The sequence below is a fragment of the Pezoporus occidentalis genome, unplaced genomic scaffold (genome assembly GCF_034315485.1).
Source record: "Pezoporus occidentalis ecotype Australia unplaced genomic scaffold, CSIRO_AGI_Poc_V1 ctg143, whole genome shotgun sequence".
Taxonomy (NCBI): domain Eukaryota; kingdom Metazoa; phylum Chordata; class Aves; order Psittaciformes; family Psittacidae; genus Pezoporus; species Pezoporus occidentalis.
The window spans coordinates 856,521-877,386 of NW_026913241.1; the positions used below are offsets into that span (position 1 = coordinate 856,521).

The following is a 20,866-nucleotide window of genomic DNA, read 5'->3' on the forward strand; positions in this document are numbered from 1 at the left end:
AGTATATGAAAGCGTATTTTAAATTCTCAAATTGTGCTTGACATAAGAAGATTGAAGACCTAACTCATTTACTCACTGGTTACTTGGCTAAAGGCAAGGATAATCACTGTAAAGATTCAAAATAATTTGATGGAGAAAAAGGCAATTTTGTAACAGCATCAGCAATGGCCTATTTTTTCCTCTTGTATCTGTAATAATTTTATTAAAAAAAAAGAAAAAGGGAGGGATCTCACATTAACATCAAAATGTGAAATAAAGACTGACAAATTTGACAAATGCTCATGTTCCACACTCTACCAATTGCATTTTCTAAGTGTCAACAAAAATAGAAAACAGAACAGATTGCCCAGAGAAGCTGTGGCTGCCCAATCCCTGGCAGTGTTCAAGGCCAGGCTGGATGGGGCTTGGAGCAACCTGCTCTAGTGGAAGGTGTCCCTGCCCATGGCAGGGGGTTGGAACTGGGTGAGCTTTAAGGTCCCTTTCAACCCAAACGATTCCACGATTCTATGAATTGCACTGATCCTAGTGATGATTAACAATGCCATTGTTATCAATACTGCACCTCCACCATTATCTTGATAACATAAAGATTTAAATTGTAGCTAAAGGTATGAAACTATTATGAAAGAAATTTAAATCATGCTATTGGTGGCCAAGTGTAAAAAGAATTGAGAAGCCCATTTGCCTAAATAGGACATTATCTGAAAAACATGTGAATATCATGCAATTTAAAATTATATATTTGATCCAATTTATTTGCAAAAGATATTATCTCATAGTTGTTCACCAATCATTATGTAATATCATTCTTGAAAGGACAGAGGAAGATTGAGTGCCTGTTTTCAAAGAAATGGGTATTCCTACACTTTGGTTATTAAAGTGTCCTTCTGATCATCCCAGACCTTCTAGTGATTTTGATTCCACTCCAGCCTCTCTTTTCCCTTTCCTCCATAGCCCCCTACTCTCTTTCAGGCCCAAATGAGTAAAGGCTGAAATATATTCTAAAGCCAACATGGTCTCCTTTTTCATATGCAAAACCCTTTCCATCAGTAGATCAGTTCATAGAATCGTTAGGGTTGGAAAGGACCTTAAGATCATCTAGTTCCAAAATCACTAAAATCATCACCTTTGCCAAAGAACTGCTAATTTTTAGCCTAATGAAAAGTTAATGAAAGTTCCCAGTGAGTGAACTCATCCAAAATCTGGAACAAGATGCTAAAGAACAACATACAAGTAAAACACCTGAGCCACACTGGCCTACTTTTTAATTTACTTTAAAAATACTTGAAAGTTCATTAAATTCAAAGGAAAACAAAAATAATCAGAACACATGGAAGATGGTAATTCCAGTCACTGGAAGTGGACAGGCAAGAATACGGATGTTTTTTTACCTGGCTGGCCCTCTCCAGTGGGGCCATGTCTGCTTACACAGCATTTTGTACCTCTCCAGGCAAGGCTCATACGCCTGCCTGAATGCATAACCTGCCCTTCTGACCCGGACATTCTCCAGAAGACCAAGGTAGCGGATCTGGTGGCACACCAGAGCATCATTGAAGATGTGTGCAGCCTTTTTGTCATTGGGTTTGATGCATCTGGAAAGGGAAGCAAACAATTGTTTGTAGCACTGTGCATGTCAACAACTATTATACAAGTTTAAACTATGTATTTCAATAGTTTATCCTTGGATAGCAAGATATTATTTGTTAACTTTGCCTAACATAAGTTCACCAGAGCTTTGCCACAGGGTAATTTACCTGATGTAGTTTGGATTTTTTGTCTGAAGGTTCTTCATCAGGGTAGCCACTGAAGCCTTGAACTGTGAACCTGCTGTTGGTGGTCTCTTTAGATTGATCTTAGCAGGGTTCCCTTCTGGGAACAGCGCTTTGATAAGAGAGTGACTGGCCTTCCACATGGCCTGGGAGAGGTCACGGTACAGGAGATCATTATTTTTGTCAACAAATCCTTCCACCTGGTACATAACCTGATAAATACAGAAGATTCTCATCAGAGCATGTTCTGTACTATCACATAGGCCACTTCAAAACTGACCCAAGAAATCAATTTCTCCTTCTTTCTCACTATCCAACACAAAAGACATTTCAGCTTTCATTTTAAATTTGACATTTGGAAGACTTTTAGTTGGATAAAATTGCTGTGAACATGCTATCTGAGAAAGATGCATTTTCTCACACTGCTAACAGGTCCTTGTGCTGATCAATTCTGGTTTCTGAAATGGGAAAACCTTCTCCCATGACAACTGTGATAGACGACCACTTGCCAATAGTCCAAAAGAATCTTTTTCTGGCTGAAAAAAGATTTTCTTTCTTTCTTTTGAATCATAGCAGCAAAAATACCCTTTCCCTTCAAAGTACTAATGCTTACATTATTTGCCTAACTAAAACAAGATATGAAATATCACCTCTTGATATCACAGCAGCAAGCAGCTATCTGCAGTCCCCAGGGGACTGTTCTTTTAAAGGACTTTTACCAGGAAAACAGTCCAACAACAAGAAGCATAAATGCAAAGCTCTGACCTGCAGCTGGAGACCCAGGAGGCATCTAGGGGAACTTCATGCAGATCCCAGATTGCTACTGTTCTTTTTAATTTTTGAGGGTCGGGAATTTAGTTTGATTAATTGTGACAATTAATAATTCAGATTCTTCAGCTTCATGATTTTTCAGTTCTATGTAGATATGAACTATGTACACAGAATACTGAATAAAACTGGTACAGACATAGCCATATTTTACACAACAGCAAGTGACTGGGAACTCGGGCAGCATTTTTGAGTACACGTTTCTGTTTCTGATGTGTAGTAAATGCCACTGCTGCAAGAACTGCTCATATGAACTTGCTTGTATTTCATAGAAGCAGAGTCAATCTTTTGTTGTCCGGTGACTAGATCAAAACATTCTCAGCTGAGGATGGAAAAACAATATTCCTCCCAAAATAGGAGGAATTCACTGACTGCTCTGCTGGGTAAGTAAATGCCACTAACAATTGAAGACCCCCAGTGCCTGCTCAAACACAATCTGTTTGAAGTCCTTCTAAAAGTACTGGGGCATTTTCAATTTGCTTTTAATTTTGACAACCAAAGAAATATCTAAGTATTAATCCCTGATAAGCTACATGCAATTATAAAATCTTCTTGGAAAACACATAACGTAAATTTAACAAATGGCCACTTCAAAGGCTGAAAAGATGGTATTTCCAAGACTATTCTGAATGAGAAAATTACTGAGCTATTCAAAATGGTAAGATTGAGAAATCATTAAAAATTAGGGAAGTATTAAACAGTGCTGGAAAAATAAAACACTTTCCAAATGTTCTTCAATGTGTGAAATTAACAGTTCAGGAGATTCAAACAAGAAGTGTAGTTTCAACCCCTATGCTTCACTTTGTTTTAATAAAATATCTTTTCACAAATTATTTTAATTAATAAAAAGTCATACTGAATTACACAGCAAAAACTGACAGACTTGTATTTATTCATGCTGCTTATGTTGTAAAAAGCAAATATATTTGCAAGCCCTCTATACAGCTTTCTCTTCCATCTGTTTAAACATGCAGACTGTCCAAATAAACTCAGTTTCTTCAAATGTACAAACCCTCCACTTTCTCATCAACATGACTAAGGACTTCAGCTACTTCAGCAACAAAGGCCATGTTTTCCAAAGTATCTTTCCTTCAAATGTGTGAATTCTTGTCATTCTAAATGTTTTATTTCCAGAAACTTAGCAGTTCACCACCAAATATGTGGGACATCTTTCTCCTTTGATGGAGAACTGCCACTGATTTCAGCTAGAGCAGCAAGACTTTTTACAAGGGCATGTAGTAACAGGACAATGGCTTTAAATTGACAGAGGGGAGAATGAGATTAGACATTATGAAGAAAGAAGCTCTTCCCTGTGAGGGTGCTGAGGCGCTGGCACAGGGTGCCCAGAGAAGCTGTGGCTGCCCCATCCCTGGCAGTGTTCAAGGCCAGGTTGGACCGGGTTGGAGCAACCTGCTCTAGTGGAAGGTGTCCCTGCCCATGGCAGGGGGTTGGAACTGGGTGAGCTTTAAGGCCCATTCCAACCCAAACCATCCTATGATTCTATGATCTCTGAAAACCTTCCAGCCCAAATCATGAAATTTAGGCTTAAGACAGAAAAGATTAAGGCAGATCTAGATTTTTTGATCAACTATTGACTCAAGCAGTTCTTCTCCATTACTGTAACATCATTTAATGGAGAAAGAGCCTCCCCATTCTACCAAAGCCAGGTGTGCAGCACCCTTCACACACCCCGTACTCCCTGCTTCACCAGGTACCTTTCCAGCATAATGTTGGATCCTGAAGCAGCTGTGAGGCAAGGAGGTGTCATTGAGGAACCGGGAGCACTTGCTCATCCTACTCTCAAAATGCTGGTGAGTGGCACAGACTTGGTTCAGCTTTTCTAAGAAGGTGTCATCGGTAACAGTTCCTGGTCTCAGGCATTCTTCATCTAGCATGGCCAGGATTCCAGTTTGGTTCTGAAGTTTCAAGACAAGAGCTTTAGTGTTTGTTTCCACCAACACATAAAAAGGATATCACTCTCTCCTGCTTGACTTCTGCTACCCAGTAAAATGTTCTTTAAGCCATCTCAAAGTTCCGCTCTTTTCCTCATCCCCATTTCCAACAGGTTTTTAGTATCTGCAGTTTTGAAAGTCTGCTTCTCAGATCAGAAGCAGTCTTGAACTTCATCTTGGAATTGTGCATAACTTACTCAGACTCCAATTTAACTGGAAGTAGCCTGTTTATGGGTAAAACCATCCTACATTTCATGTTAATGGTTAAAAACCTGTTCTTTTCCAATTGTCAAGGAATTTTATCTTTCTTGCTTTGCTAAGGCCATAAGAAGTCCTCTTATTAGATACAAGTAACCTAAAGTACTCAGTAACAAGTCATTGAGTTTTCTAGTTTCTATATAAAAAGAAATGTTATTTATAATGCAGCATGTGATATCTGCTATTGAAAACAGAACTAAATGTAAACATTTAAGAATTGTTTGGGTTTGGTTTCTTTTTTTGTGTAGGTGCTGCTGAACATTTCTAACAAAGTAACATATGGCCTTGTAAAAAAAAAAATATTAGTAAAATAAACTTTTACCATATAAAATAAGATGACTAATACAATGAGTGGCTTGGCTTACAAAATCAAAGTACGTGAAGATGCATACAGATTTTACAGCTAAATTCATTCTATGCACTGAAAAATTATTTAGGGAGATTCCTGAATATAACTTACATTTTCTATTAGGTCACAAATTATAGCATTGTTGAAATACTCAATATGAGTCCATTCAATACCCTATAAGAAAAAAAAAAGAAAATGTATGAACAGGAAAACAACGGAGGCAGCTTCTCCTCTAGACAATTACATTATATTCCAGTTAACTAAGATACTATTTCCAAATTTAATTCTGTATGCTTACCAACATTTTATTTGTTAAGAAAGAAATGCAATCATCTACTACTAACACTATCTGTGCAAAATGACTGTCCTTGAGTGCCTGCCAAGCCCCCTCTCCATTCCTTTCCCCCACTCGTGTCAGCTTCCCATGCACTCTCATGGCACCCCGCCAGGCTCCTCCCGTGTCTGCCTGCCCAGTACTGCTCTGCCCATGATCCCACTGGATATAAGGGAATAAGTAAGTAAACCCATTCCTGTGCAAGCATCCGAGAACAAAATTTCTAAGCTCTTAGTGGTTTGGTTTCTTTCTTTTTTTCTTTTTAATTAATGGGAGTAAGAGAGAGAGCTAAATTTAGATGAGACCATCTGAAAAATCCAGAATCTGGCTGTTGTCCAGATATTCTTAATTTTTTTCAAATATCAGCAATAAAACTTATCAGGAGGTAACACTGGTGGGGCAAAGGACTGGAAAACCAAATATTAATTCCATTCTTAATCTGCATTCTGCAGTACTTCTTACAGTTTAGTCTTTCAGGGCATTTTACATATCATTCAAGAACCAAATGGCCGTAATGACGTTTCAAGTTTCACCACTGAATGCAAACAAGAAGACAGACATTCCCAAACTTCCTCATCATCATCCCCAAGATTATGAGGCAGGAACATTGTTTATGTTTTAAAAAGGTTTATACAGCAAAATGGTGTCATCCAGCTTGAGTAGGGACAGTGCATGCCAGTTTGCACAGCTGAGCTGGTATTTTGTCTGAGCTCTGTAGATAATGGGGAGTACTGCTAAAACCTATTAAAACTTCAATGTTTACTCACAGAATAACATCAAACACCAGCCTGGGCTCCAAAGCACATCATAAACTTACCCAGAAAGCTGATACAGCTCCCTTCAAAACTTAACTGAAGAAAAACTAGAACCAAAAATCTATTTGTCGTTTCTTTCATAGTGTGTGCTATTGTTTTACCCACCCATGCCCCTTCTGAAACAGGATTAGCTGTGGCCACTGCTGGGGTGTACCCCAGACACTACTGCGCAATCTAAAACACAGGCAGTAGGGTAGTGGCACTAATACAGAAAGTGGTATTAGTCTTCTAATAAATGAGCCCTTGCTCAGAACTGCCAGTTGTTGCCAATGAATGAGAGTTGGGTCTGGTTTTTACCTGGAGAACCCATAACGTGAAACAAAACCAAACACAACTCTTTTTTTTGCTTAATGTAACTACCACACGGTCCAACATAAACATGCTTCATGCCAAAAAATGACTGTTCCCTAAGAAAAGGCTCCAGCACACATGCCTGTGCATCTTCACAGGAACAACAGGATGAGGAGGGAATAAGGAAAGATCCATTCAAGTATTACCTCTCGTATGTATTCCTCCTGCTCTTCTTTTAGGGTAAGTTCAATGAAGATCTGCTGCAACTTCTCATTACAGTAGTTGATAATGAATTGCTCAAAGCTGTTGTCCTGTCAGACAAAACATGTTTGCGTTTGCTGTTGCGTAAACACCCTGGAACTCAGCTGGAGTAAGTTACTGCAAGTCAACAAGCTGCTTTATTAACTAATCCTTCCAGCTTTGTGATTATGATGGTTGGAGCAATATTTTATTGAGATTAGTTTGGAAATTTTAGACCAAATCCTTCCCTGAGGCCTTCTCCATTGGGAGGGACAAAAACTCTGTAGGCTATATTCATGATGCCTCTGTATTGATATTTTGGGGAAGAGTCATAAAAGCGCCTGTGGTGTCAGGGAACAAACAACAGAAGTTTTGCCTGCAGTAATCTGTCCCCATATGTAAAATGTCATCTCCTGTGGGTTCTGATGAATAAAACTATGACAGTAGCATTAGCTCTTTTCTACTTAGTTGCCAATATTTCACTATAGATCCGCAGCCCAAGCTGCTATTCTGGTTGCAGCTGTGCCTGGGTTAAGAGATTATTGGCTCCAGAGGTCAACACACCTCCTTCTTGCCAACAAACTGCTCATGTAATTTCCCCCTGAAATGAGGGAAATTAAAAGAACTTTATCAACCAAAAATCCTCTAAAAGGCTAATTCTGATTAAACGGGGTTAGGGAACAAGCATGGTGTGAGTCTTTGCAGAAACCAAATACCACTGGTAAAAAGTCCTTGCTCACTCAAGTCAACTGATGTTTTACTGCTGACATCACCAGGGCCAAGATTGCAGTGTAAAAGCTGTGGTTTACCACTTCATTATCTTAAACAAGTGCAGTTTGGAGGCCAGGTGCCCATTCTGCAGACTGGTTTAAAATGCCCCTTTCAAAGAAATGGGGAACAGCAGCTTCATTCAACTTTCCCAGTGCTTGTGTCAGTCATTAGCATTATAAGAATTCCATACATGTATATACAGAAATAACTGCAACCAAGAGTAAATTTGGGTATCAGCTGCTGGTCTTCTCTTCTTGGCTTTGGAGTTGTGGGGTTCTTTCTCCTCTGCCACTCCTTTTTTTGTTTTCTTTCCTAATTACTAGTCATGAAGAACATTTTGATTATTCAGGAAGCTTGAAAATTTGCAGAATAGACCACTAAGCCTTTATAAACTATTAAATAAGTCTGCTATACATTACCTGTGAAGACCAACTTATGGTGGTAGAATTTTTATGATTAACGGCAACTGCAATCATTTCAATGTTTAAATTAAGGATATGGTTGCTAACTGAGATTGAGAACACACAAGCAGATTAGAAAATATTGCGGTAGAACAGATTACTTTTATCATTTGAGTTTTCAGTAAAGCAAAATCATAGCTGATCACCAAACTTTCTCAGCCACATCAAACCGCCCCTCACACCAACTGCAGTTATCAATCAAAGATCGCAAAACTTGCATAGCTCTAAAGAAGACAGTTAAAATTTGGCATGCAGCAAAATCAGCACTGCAAACAAGTCATACTTACTGCATTCTGTTGCAAAAAGAAATTACATAAACTGCAGTCAGTACTTATACTTCCATAACAACACAAAATATATCTATTAGCATTTATTTAGTGTACCACGTCTTTTCATCAGAATCATGTTTGTACATCACTGAAAGTACTACAAAAATGTTATGTATTACTTCTTGTAGATGAGTGTATCTTTAGGTACTACCCAAAGATTATCAAACAAATCAAGGGACTGAGGCACATCACAGTGTGACACAGAACAGCATTCTTGCACTGTCACGTCTCTAAACCACCATGTGTCTTGTTTTGTCTCAAAAAACCACATATATATGTATATATAGGATCTTTGGCAGACAAATATCAGTAAAGGTTGAGGAGAATGGGGAAGGAAAGAGAGAGTACTGAAGGAAGGATGAGTAAAAGTTTATTTGATACATTCAGATAAGGCCATCACTTTAGATATATTGAGTTTGAAGAAAGAGGACCCCAATTGACACATCACCTTGACAAAGAGGAAGGGTAAAACACACTCTGCATCCTCCTGCCAGGTGCATGCCACCCAACACAGAAAGATTGTTTCTCTGAAAGAACATGTTATTTTGATTACAAGCACTACAGGACTTTTCACTCACATATTATACACAGTATTCATCTTCAGAAGAGGATGGAAACTGAACTGCAAATCCAGCTAAACTATGTTAACTAAAAGGTCATTATATTAAAGTAATTGCTAGATACTTTCCTGATTTGCGATTTATCTGTGATATTTATGGCTCGCCAAAGAAAGGCAAACCAAAATCCATAGACTTCTTCAGAAAACACCCACTTTATGAAATTCTATTCGATATTGCCAAGCCACTGAAAATTGCTGTTCCAGGAAAAGAGTCATTGAAGAGCAGTAGCAATTTTGTTCTTCATGTATGATACAGAGCAAAAGGCTAACAGTTAACTTACAGCAACCAAACTGAGGAAAAATGTTTGGAAATCCTCAAAACACTTAACTTTGAACACACAAGAAGACATTTGGTAAATTAAATACACTTCAGAAAGAGGCATTTCCTTTTACAGGTTTTAAGAAACACTGTATGAAAAAACGATTAGAGTGTTTATCTTAGGGCAAATCTGAGTAAGGCAACAGAGCCTGTGAATTTATTCTCTCTTAATGTATATCTGTAATTTTTAATTATGTGAAGGCTTCACAAAGCATAGACCTATTCTCGCAAATGAATTGTCCCCCAGTTTTTTAATGAAGGCTCCTTGAAATTACTATGATAGAACTACAAGGGATCAAAAGGACTTCTGACATTGTTTTTTAGAAGCCAATAAAGAATGGTTATTATCAGTGATAACACATCACTAAACCCATTCAGGAGAAATGAACTGGTAGGATCCAGCCACCAGAGGCTGTGCTTGCTCCTTATGCTGACGATTTGCATTAAGCAACAGAAAGGGTTTTAACCAACATAGAAAGACCCACAATTTCAGGAAGAGTTAATAAATTCAAATATTCTTAGGAAATTTTAGGGAAAAAAAAAATAAATAAATTTAAGAGCAGCATTTCTCAAAGTGTCAGCTTCTCTTCCAGGCTGTAATTCTGCTACTTTAATGTTGAGAGCATCACTTCAATCCATGCATTTTGATAGCAGCATTTCAAACTATCCCTTTGAAATCACTGCAGAATACAAAATGTAACCTTTGGGGAAGAAAAGCACCGCTCAGTCTCTCAAATTAAATTAAAAGTGCTGGGAAACATAATGTCACCTGAGATAAGCTTAAAGTCATGTAAAATTTATAGATACAAAGAAACCAAACACCCTCAGCTAATCCCCTCAACCTTTTATAACGTGCAACAATACATTTAGACAAGTAGAAAAATTCACTGACAAAAATCAAAGCCTACTTCACCATGTTTTTCACTTCACAGATAATGGTGTCTTGCTCATACAACTTTATTCTTTATCAGCCTTCAAACTACCAGGCATCAGAGTGGCGTTTCATAAATAGCAAGTTTGTGAGCTCTAAAAAGTTCTGCTTCAGGTAAAAATATAGTCTCATATACAGAAGCAGATCACAATGCTGTACTTGCTCAGGTTGTTCAGAGTCAACCATGAAAGATGAAAAGTTCTTCTTTTGAACCACTGCTCTTACATAAGTTACAAATAGGTACTTGAAAGTCTAAGGAAAATATTTCTTTTTCCTTAATATTTTACCTAATTTCTTCACAGGAAGTTTCTAGTCATGCATATCACGGAATCATCTGAAAAAACATGTATAGATGTTCCTGACATTAAAAACTGTTATACCAGTAAAATACTGAAAATATTGTCTCCATATGTTGATGATGAATGTAATTTCTTTCACTAGATTTAGAACACAAAATTTCTAATCCAGGATATTTTCATATGAAAACCAGCTACCTCCTATCCTTCTCTCCCCACAGAGAATTCAAATTCACCCATGAGTACCAAGATTCCAGCAATTTCCAGAGACACTGAGGCAGCTAAGACAATACCTACTTAAAACTGAAAACTGGGTACTTTTCCATACTAGTAGGAGGTAGGAATAAATTCTTATCTTCCCCCTTGCCTCATAAAACCCTAGTCTAAATATTCAATTTTCTTATGTCTTCTCCACTGTCTTCCCCAAATCAAACATGTAGTGTTGTCCAAATCTACACTCAGCTGTATCATCAGTATAAAACCTATACAAGGTATTTCCTAATATTTCCTCTTCCTTCATAATCTTTCATGATTCCAGTTCTTATTCAAAAACCTACATATTGCTCAGTCTACAACCACCAACAAAAAGGTGTTGGGCAACACCTTTTCAAGTAGCTTATATGAACACATTCAACAAAATAATAATATATGAGAAACATTTAAAGGAAAAACATAATTTAAAACAAAATCTAAACACTGCAAGTGACGAGACTGTGGAATGAACAGAACCAATGTTATTAAAATGAACTTTTTGATCAATATGAAGGGGAGAAAGCATACAGAGATTGATGGTTTTGCTCTAACAAATATAGCCCCAGAAAGTAACTTATTTCAGCATCCATGCAGCTCCAGGACTTGGAATTCTCTGACCTTCTCCTGACATAGGCAGGTGATCCCCAGTAGTTCTGTTAGCCCCCTAGACTGCTACTGAGAGTAGTAGCGAAAAAGCCAGATGGCAAAAGGAATGATGATAGAAGACCAACATACTTACTTCACTGAGATGAATGGTGGAATAAATGGTGAAACCAACCAGCAAATTTAATTTCTATCCAACTGTGGTGTCTGGGGATAGGGATTTTTACGTATGACCACAGAAGCATATGAGTTTATGAGGTGAAACTAAGAAATACAAATGCTAGAAAATGAAAAATCAGCAAGAAGGAGAAAGTGCATTTAAACAAAATGAAAAAAGACACATTTTTATCTTAGAAAAAACAAGCTACATGTTTCTCATGTACTCAGTTCTAACTTTTTTTTCTAGTTTTCGCAAAGTCAGTGAAGATATGTTAACAATATTCATCCCGTGTTTCTGTTTATATATACAAACATTTGAGGAATCAAACGTAACTGAAATATATCTCATGTGAAACAGAACAATGTCTGCGCTTTTGTATAAATATCTCTATAGGCAAAGAACCAGGGAAGCATATAACTATAAATATTCCACATACATGTAATCAAACTATGTTTAAGTGTGTCTAAAGGAAGCAAGAAAGATGCATGCTGAAGCTTCAGGGCTTATCCATTTTCCATACTTGTGTAGCAAACCAGCTTCAGTTCTTATTGGCACTGGTAGAGAACCAGGCACTCCAAAATCCATCTTGCTCTCAGCTGTGGTGTCCAGACATGCATGTTTAAACCAAATTTGGAGTTAAAAGGGGAAGCAACTATAGTGAGTCCAGTGGGCAAAATGTATGTGTGATCCATGGGGAAACCCAGGTACAATCATTTCAACAAACTCAACCTGATAAATTACAGTCCTGGAACAACAGAAATTACAAGTAGGCAAGAGCCTACTACCTAATCATACCCATTCCTCTACTAAGACAGAACAGATGCTATAGGGCAAAACATTATTCTCACAACCTGAAGCAGAGCATTTGTGTCTATTGCTCCAGCATTTCAAACATTTCCTCTGTTAAAAACAGCCAGCCAATGGGATTTACTTCATAAACCTGTGTTTTGTGAAATAATCCTCTCTAAATACTTAAATTATAGCATGTGTAATTAAATGGTGATTAACTTCTTGGGATTTAGCTCTGCTTCTAAGCATTCTAGCACTTAAGGAAATGATCACCTTAACTGTATTTTGAAATCTCCACAGCACCTAGGAGTCCATCCAAGGGTCCCTCTCTGTAAAGCCCCCCTCCTTCATAACACTTCCTAGCAGAGGTAGTTGATCAATTAGAGACCAAAAATACAGCTCTCTTTCATACTACATGGGCTTTGCCCTGTGCGATTAGATGGATTAGAGGGCCAGGTACACACATTTTAGTATTGCCCCTTGCCAGTATATAATATGCGGATGGGCATCAGAAAAGGGCTGAACAATTTCAAAGAGTAAATCTGTTGTAAGATAGTGTCTAGAAAAGGAGGCTGGAAATTATGGTCTGGATATTAAGACAACTAGGAAAATAACTGATAACCAATGACTCAGAGCCAAAGTCAAGACATGAAGAGAGGGTCTCCAGAGCCTAAAAGAATGAAAAAAAAACAAAAGTGCCGATTTTCTCCATATGCCACTTTTTTCCTCTTTAATTAGTCTTCTTAGCAAATAACTAGAACCTTCTCCATTAAAATCATCCTCGGGGTGTGGGAAGGGAAGTCTCTGAGCCAGCAGCAGTCCCTTAGAGCTCAGAGCATGCTCTGCAGCTGTGATTTCCTTCACATAATGAACAGGATAAAAAAAGGCAAAGCAACTATTCAGCAACCAGACCAAGCTGCTGTATAGGTTTATAGTAAAAGTGGAAACACCTCCCCAATTTTTTAAGATGCCTTAAACATCTCAGAAAGTAATTTTCAATGTTTACCCCTTCCTTACTTGGTTACCTTCTTAAAACAGAAAATTACCACGACTATGAACATGTTAATATAATGAAATTTCATTCTTCATATTTCTAACAGATTCCCTCAGTAAACATATTGGAATTTTGTCAATGTTCAGATGACAGTTTAGGTAGTGCACGCAACATTACCAAGCTTCTTCCTATCACCACAAGGGACTTTTACACAGAAGAAATAAGCTAACTGCCATAAAATGTAAAGTACTACCAAAGTGCTTCACAGACTGTGAGGAACAGACCCGGTTTTCCTGCTGGGTGTCTTGTTTGGATCTTTTTGTTGGTGGTATTTTTATTTATTATTGGAGTTTATGCAGCATGTGGATGCTGCCATGTCTTTGACTGTTCTTGTGTGCATGGAGCAAAAGGAGTTGGTCAGACACTGGCCCCAGAAACAAGGTATTGACATCACCTCAGGTCAGCCCTCAGCAGATGTCTGAAGACCAAGTGGAAACAAACCCTTTCTTTCTGCAGCCTTTATTTTTGCAGGTCTATGCCCAGCACATCCCCGTTTCTCATCAGGCTAAAACATGTGGAACAAACTGCTCTGCCAAGGGATTGCGCAAAAAGCATTCACACTCTCAAACTGTCTTCTCAGGGCCTGTCAAATTTCAAGAATAAGCCTTGTTTGGCAGCCTCAACTTTCATAAAACTGCACTCCAAATCATTAGCTTTGTCATATGGACCAGCTACATAAGTGACACCTGAAATCTCAGAATAAAGCATTTAAGCCAAATAGCACAGACACATTTTTATCTCTAAAGGCTTGGCAGGATGAAATATTCACACTTTCTGCATGACATTCATTTTTATACACCCTCACCCACATCTACATAGTAAATGTACACAACAGAAAATTAAATGCCCAAACTGAACAGATTCTCTTCTCATCTCTGTGGAAACCTGCCAAGCCCCCAGTCATCTGCCTTCCTCAGCCTTCTTTCTTTTTCATAAACCCCACCCCTTCCACATTTTGCAGAGATATGGAAAACACTTCTGCCCCAAAATATAGAAACAAACATGGAATAATGCAGGAGCACTCCTAAACCTACCCCAAGAAGTCTACAGTCGAGCTGGTCCTGAAATTCCCCGTGCCACCACCAGCCATCATCCCTGCCCATCTCAAGTGACTAGACTAGACTGCAGACTGACTACATATGCAGCTACTCAAGAATGCGGATAAACATAATTGTGGAGCAATTAGTGTCAGGCCTCAATCTATTGCTCAAGCTCCAGCAACGTCACAGAACCAACCCGGCCCTGCAGCCTGCATTTTCACACTAATCCTGGTCTCTAAATCCTTGCCCGTAGACAACTCACACAGACACTCAGAATTTCAGCATTTTGCTTTCAAAACGCTCAGTCCCTGCACACAGCTTATCACAAAGGGCACAGCAGGATTCAAAAATAAACACAGCTTTGCAGCACCTATTTTGTGGATTGTTTAGCCAAGCTTGCTGTTGACATCTGCCAAACCCACAGAGGCTGAGGATTATCAATAGATTTAAATTCCCTAATCTGAATTTTTGGACAGCCACATCCTTAAATCTGTTTTCTTGGATAGTTTTTGGGTTTGCCCTTGATAAAATACTAACAGAAATCAAATCCCAAAGAGTATATGCCAGCATTATCGATACTTCAGTAACTTTCCATTGTTAAGTTTCAAGAAAGCTCCGGTTACTTTGTAAATTAACAATCTTAAATTACAGAAAAATGTTGAAATTACAATGGACAGCAAATAAACTTTCAAAAACCGATTAAAAAAAAATCTCATTTATATAAGCTTCTATTTGCATTACTGAATGCAAACTGAACTAGAACAAGAGTGCTATTGTCATCAGAAGGTGAAGTGTTGGATCTTTCAGAATGCGAAATCTGGATCTCTTTACTCTTCTTACAGGAGGAATTGTATGATGAGCTAAGGAGTCATCCTGAAGAAATACTGAAGAAAGCCTAAGAAATACTCTCTGCCCTGAATTAGGAATCAAAACAAGTCCCTCAAAAATCTGTAGCAAACTAATGTTTTTGCAGTGGAAGCAGACTATAATATATTACAATAACTTTCAAGTGAGAATCTCGGGACAAAACAGGTAAATTAGAATATCATTGGTTTATTCTTATTTGTGGCGGTCCATCAGATATTCTTTATCATCTTTATTAAATTAGAATATCATCAGTTTATTCTTACCCTGATGGGCAAGTGCAGCACTAAAGGAAAAATATAATAGAATAAACACGTATCTTGCTATTTACTTCAATGGCATTAAGCTTCACGTGTAAATATTTTGCATGTATATAAAAAACTTCCTACTACCCCTTCTGTAGTGTGTAGTAGGAGTTCTGTCTCCAAGGTACAAGAACATTCTAGGTAAAGCACATGCAGTAATGATAAACCTATCTGCTTCCTTAGTACAAACATGATTAAAGTAGACTTTTTTACCTTCAGCCTATCAAATACATTTTTGACAAAAAACATTCTTTGTAGAAATGATGTTAGTTCTAACCTTCAGAACAGACACGGAAGTCAGTATCTGACTTAAGAATTAGGTTCAGAAGGGAGCCACACATTTTTAGTCAAAGGTGTTAAGTAATTTGCAATTAGATGGATATAGTTACTGCCATTAGCTACACCTCAGCTAACATTTCAAATGTTTAGCCATCATGTTTACAAACATACCACAGAGTAAACGGCTCCAGTTACCACTATACTTTTTGCGCTGTACGTCCTAAGACATTATTGAATTTTCCTTGAGTTACAGTATTGTACACTGTTAAAATTTACTTTATTGTTTTAATATAATTAATTTTAAACACTATATTTTCCATGAAGTAGTTACTTAAATTCTCAACAATAATTGTTTTTGTAAGCATTTTCTGAAGATCTTTAATAATTTTTGTGAGATTCAATCATTTGTTACAAAACTTGACATAAAAATATGCGGTAAGCATCCTCTTCTCTTGCTTGACCTTACTCCATGACATTCATTCAAGCAACTGTTCATCACAGAATTGTTTTTCTCAATTTAAGGATTATGACATTACATCATTTTTTTGTTCAAACTAGAGCTGCATAGAAAATTAATTGTTTTGCCTCAAAATAATATCTCTGTTTTTGATTTAATTGAAAATAAGTCAACGGTTTCTGATTATAAAATTAACCTGTCTGGAAAAACAAGGATAACTAAGTGGGTAGTATAGGAAATACAGCTGATTCAGGATTTGCTAATGGACAATTTGTCTATCATCCATCCTTTGAATTACAGTACTGCTATGCAGTCCCAATACTAATACTGTAGGAGTGACCTCTAGAAACCTAAACCAATCAAGCTTCTTTTTCAAACACGCTTAAATTAAAACATGGTATAGTACGAGTCATGTATGCTTCTGGCATACTACTTGACTCCCATTTTCAATGTTCAGATATAACTCCATTATTTCCGTGTTGCTGAACCAAGCTGCTTGGCTAGCGCTCTTGCCTCATGAGCACCTCTTCTACAAATGTATTGATGAATTTGATCCTCGAATCACAAGGCAAAACTTTCCCACCTTTCCCAGCAGAAAAAAACATGCAAGTTAGAATTGAAGAGTGAACAGCACTACCTGCATTATTTTAAAGCTTTTGAGTTTGTACAAATTAGGGAAGCTGCATTGTAATTCAGTATGAAAGTGAAGAGAGCCTTGTTCTTTCATTTTTCCCCTGCAGAACTACATCTCCTGTACTCACCTACTTACTCATGACCTTCTAAGATGTTGAATTCCAACAAAATAAGAAAATTACATACAAGAGACAGCCTTGTCTCTAGAACACCACCCCACAAACACAATTACCCATTTGGCTTGTGTGTTAGTGCAAGCTTCTGTCTCCCACCTCAGCCTACATATTTATGCTTAATCAAACATAAAAGAAAGAGCTAGTGAAAACAAAGAGTCCTGCCCGAAGATGTCAGCAGTACCAGTCCAGTGTCCAGCTTTCTAAAGGTATGCCAAGGACCAGCTCCAAAGAGATCTGGCACTGAGATCTCCATTCAGACACCTGACCACTTGCAATGTATTTTCATAAATACCTTCTTCTGTTTAATGCAAACAATACAACCTAGCTTAATAAACCCTTGAAGCAAGTAACAGCTTTGTTTTTCCTTTTCATGGAAATATTTTGATTTGCACATACTTTGATGTCATGCTTCTGAAATAAAACTTACAGCACCCTCCCATGTACAATTACTCTTTTTATAGATTATTCCCATCTTCCACATAGTTTAAACATACTCCCTGGATTTTCAAAGAGGGATGTAGGGAAGTGGGTAAGGATTCTGTGTTTTCTGCTGATTTTTATCCTCAGTTGAGTTTCTAGTTTAAACACTATACAGATTCCAACCAAGATCCATAAATCTCTTAGAAAACCCTGTCAGAATAAGATTTATGAAAACACTCTCTCCCTAGTGTTCCCTAACCTAATTAAAAACTCGTTCATTTTTGTTTCAAAATAGCACCAGTCTAAAAATACTATCATAAACAAACAGCAGTGAGCCACAGATCGTCAGTTAGGAATTGGTACAGAATACTTAACAAAGGGAATCGAGATAAAAAGGAATATAATTCAATCTTTGATTTTGACAGGGAAAAAAAATGTATTGTTGTTGTGTTTTTTTGAAGAATACAAAGCTTGTTCAAAGACATCCACAAAATGCCTCAAGGCAGAAATTGCACTACAGTCTCTCTTATGCTCAGAATGTATATCACTGTATTTAGTTTACCCATCATAAGTATTTATTTACCTATGGTGTAAAAACACAAGTTTGGCTTTGAGAACTTTCTGTTTCAATTACCAGACATGCTAAGACATCTCTCTTTGGCTTACTTTTCTAAGTCAGGAATGACACACTTGATTCAAACTTACATGTATTCTGATTCATGATCTATGCTATTAAACTTTAATAACAGCTCTCACGTTAAATGTTTACCATTATAAAGGTCTTACCTCAAAAATTTCAAAGCCATAGATGTCCAGCACCCCCATTACCTTCTTTCTCACTTTTGTTTGTGCCTTAAAAAGATAGTAATTAAACATTGAGTCAGTCATCTGTACATTTCATACTTGGGAATCAAGAAAACTAATGCATCTCATGAGTAGGCTGTCAAAGTCTGTAAACTAAAATGTTAAGTATGGCTTCCCAAAATACACATGGCATGAATTATTTTATTAGCTTAAAAACAGAGCAGACAGCAATTTGTTGAGCTGTGATACAGTTATTCACCTGTACCATGTCTAACAGTGTACAACTAGGAAAAATGAAATTGGCAAATAGAATTCTACCAACCACTTTAAAGGGTTTCTATTGATTTTTTTACAGGCACAAAACAATGATACCTTAATGCTTTCATTGATTCTGGTAACAAGCCAAGAGAACAGTCGACTGTATAGATTCTTAGCCAGAGCATCACGGGCATAGTAAGCCTAAACAGAAGAAAGAAGAAAAATGTTATAAATGCTGGGCTATTTCCAACATTTTTGTTACTGACATATCTTAAAGGTGCTATGAACCTTTAAGTGGAATGGCTCAGGAAGCAGTGCCTCTGCCCAGTCAGGCAATGAAGCCAGTCCAGGGGTGACAGGACACTTTGGCAGTGTTGGTAGCCTGGTGATGTACCCCTCTGTCTTCCTGGCCACGGGCTGGCTGCTGTGGAACAGCAGCCACAATGAGGGCACTTCAGCTCCCTTTCTGCTCATCCAGATACACTCTAAAGACTCACATCCCCCATCCTAATCCTAGGCAAAGGGAGCTGAGCAGCTGCAGATAGGGAAACAACATTCCTGCTAGTCTGAGCTGATGAGGCACAGGTGGCAATCACACAGCATTACAGAAAGATAAGTCGACGCTGGCAGCAGCAGTTTTTCAGCAACCCCGGGGCATTCAACTCACATGAAATTACACCAGTTGCTCTAAATGAAAACAGTCTGCCACAACACTTTCAACATGCCTTTGTGCAGAACTGTTTCATCTTTTCATTCTCTGCAACCCTTTCCTATTCTGCATCTTTTTGAGGTAACCCACAAGCAAAACATCCACCTGAACACTTAGAAACTGCTGAATTAAAAACACACTTATGTTGATTATACGTTCTATTCAGAACACCCTATTAGTTGTAGCTTTTATTTGGGCAGTCATGGTTTAGTCATGTAGAATAAATTGCCATTTTAAACAATTCTTTCCTTTTAATTCAGGTGTTCTTTTTACCTGAGCCACATTCAGTGTTGTTGAAACTTTCTCTTGCTTGGCTTCAACCGTCCGGAAGCTGAAAGCTCTTTCCAATACAGACTGGTCGATACCCGTCAACTCACAGATTTCCTTGAGTTCTAACATGAAAAAGCAGAGTGTAAATATAATGAATCCTTTTGTATCATTGCTTTTCCTTCCACAAAACTATTGGCTCTTAAGTAGTTCAGTATTTTCCCAAATCAGATTCTCTTCAAGAGAAACAACCACCCCTTAACACTTCCTGCCAGCTACACAGTTGCCAAGCAAAGCTTCTTAAAAATATGCACATCACGAGAAAACAGGGTTATTAGTTTTGAAAGCACTTTCTATCTGGTTATTTTTGTGAAGGTAACTCCCTGATTTTCTGTCAGTAACTGCTTTTCACGAAGAAAAACTTCCAAATGAAAATAAATGAACTTTCAAAAGGTATCAACTGCAAAAAACATGATGAAATGAATCTGATGTTACAGGCAGAGATGCCCTACTATAAAAAACAAAAGGCCTTCAGAAGCCCTTGCAGAAATGCATAGCACTATCTAACATTTCAGAAGAAAGTGTTAAGAAAGTGGAGAAAAGAGAAACTAATCATTTGTGGAATTTCAAACAGGACAACTGACATTGCACAGAATTCAACTCATATTTGCCTGCGGGTGAGTTCTGGAAACAATCTAATTTAATTCATCTGTAAGGATATAGTATGTCTACAGAAATTACAAAAATTAGTAATGACTTCAGCCAAATTAGTGTTTTTCCTGCCATTACTAATCTCATCTTACCGTTTTTATCTTTGATTTTACTCTCATCTAGTCCATTCACACGAGATTCAGGCTTAAATTCAATATTTCCCAATTTCAGAACGGCTGCCACCACTTCAAAAACAGACTGTGTTTCATGATCCATAAAGCCAACTATCTGCATCGCATTCTGGAAATGGGACAGATAAAACTATGAGATAAAAGAATCTACACACACACACATATATATAAAAAGGTTGAATAACAATGGATGTGAATGTCAATCCAGTCCTTTTCTAGTATTCCTCCAGTTTATGTGTTTCTAAAATGCAGTACTTCTTTTTTTAAAGCCACTTAATTAAGTTTGTAACCCAACCCAGTTTTCCACAGTCAAATGACCAGATTGACAGAAGATAATGTCCTCTTGGTTCACTCTGTCGCTCTAAAAGCCAGTAACTTTCAGAATCTAAATT

The 20,866-nt window shown here is 37.6% G+C and overlaps 1 protein-coding gene across 3 annotated transcripts in view; it reads right to left on the reverse strand.

Annotated features, from left to right (window-relative positions):
* The window catches only part of MYO1B (myosin IB), a 115,492-nt gene that overhangs the window by 23,863 nt on the left and 70,763 nt on the right, over nucleotides 1-20,866 (reverse strand). For all 3 annotated transcript variants that reach the window (XM_062610001.1, XM_062610004.1, XM_062610003.1), the window contains 9 exons: nucleotides 20,436-20,583; nucleotides 19,639-19,757; nucleotides 18,771-18,857; nucleotides 18,381-18,446; nucleotides 6,803-6,907; nucleotides 5,268-5,330; nucleotides 4,313-4,513; nucleotides 1,755-1,981; nucleotides 1,392-1,592 (listed from right to left, as the gene is read on the reverse strand). In XM_062610001.1, coding sequence (XP_062465985.1) covers nucleotides 1,392-1,592; nucleotides 1,755-1,981; nucleotides 4,313-4,513; nucleotides 5,268-5,330; nucleotides 6,803-6,907; nucleotides 18,381-18,446; nucleotides 18,771-18,857; nucleotides 19,639-19,757; nucleotides 20,436-20,583 — 1,217 coding nt within the window. The remainder of the gene's footprint in view (nucleotides 1-1,391; nucleotides 1,593-1,754; nucleotides 1,982-4,312; nucleotides 4,514-5,267; nucleotides 5,331-6,802; nucleotides 6,908-18,380; nucleotides 18,447-18,770; nucleotides 18,858-19,638; nucleotides 19,758-20,435; nucleotides 20,584-20,866) is intronic.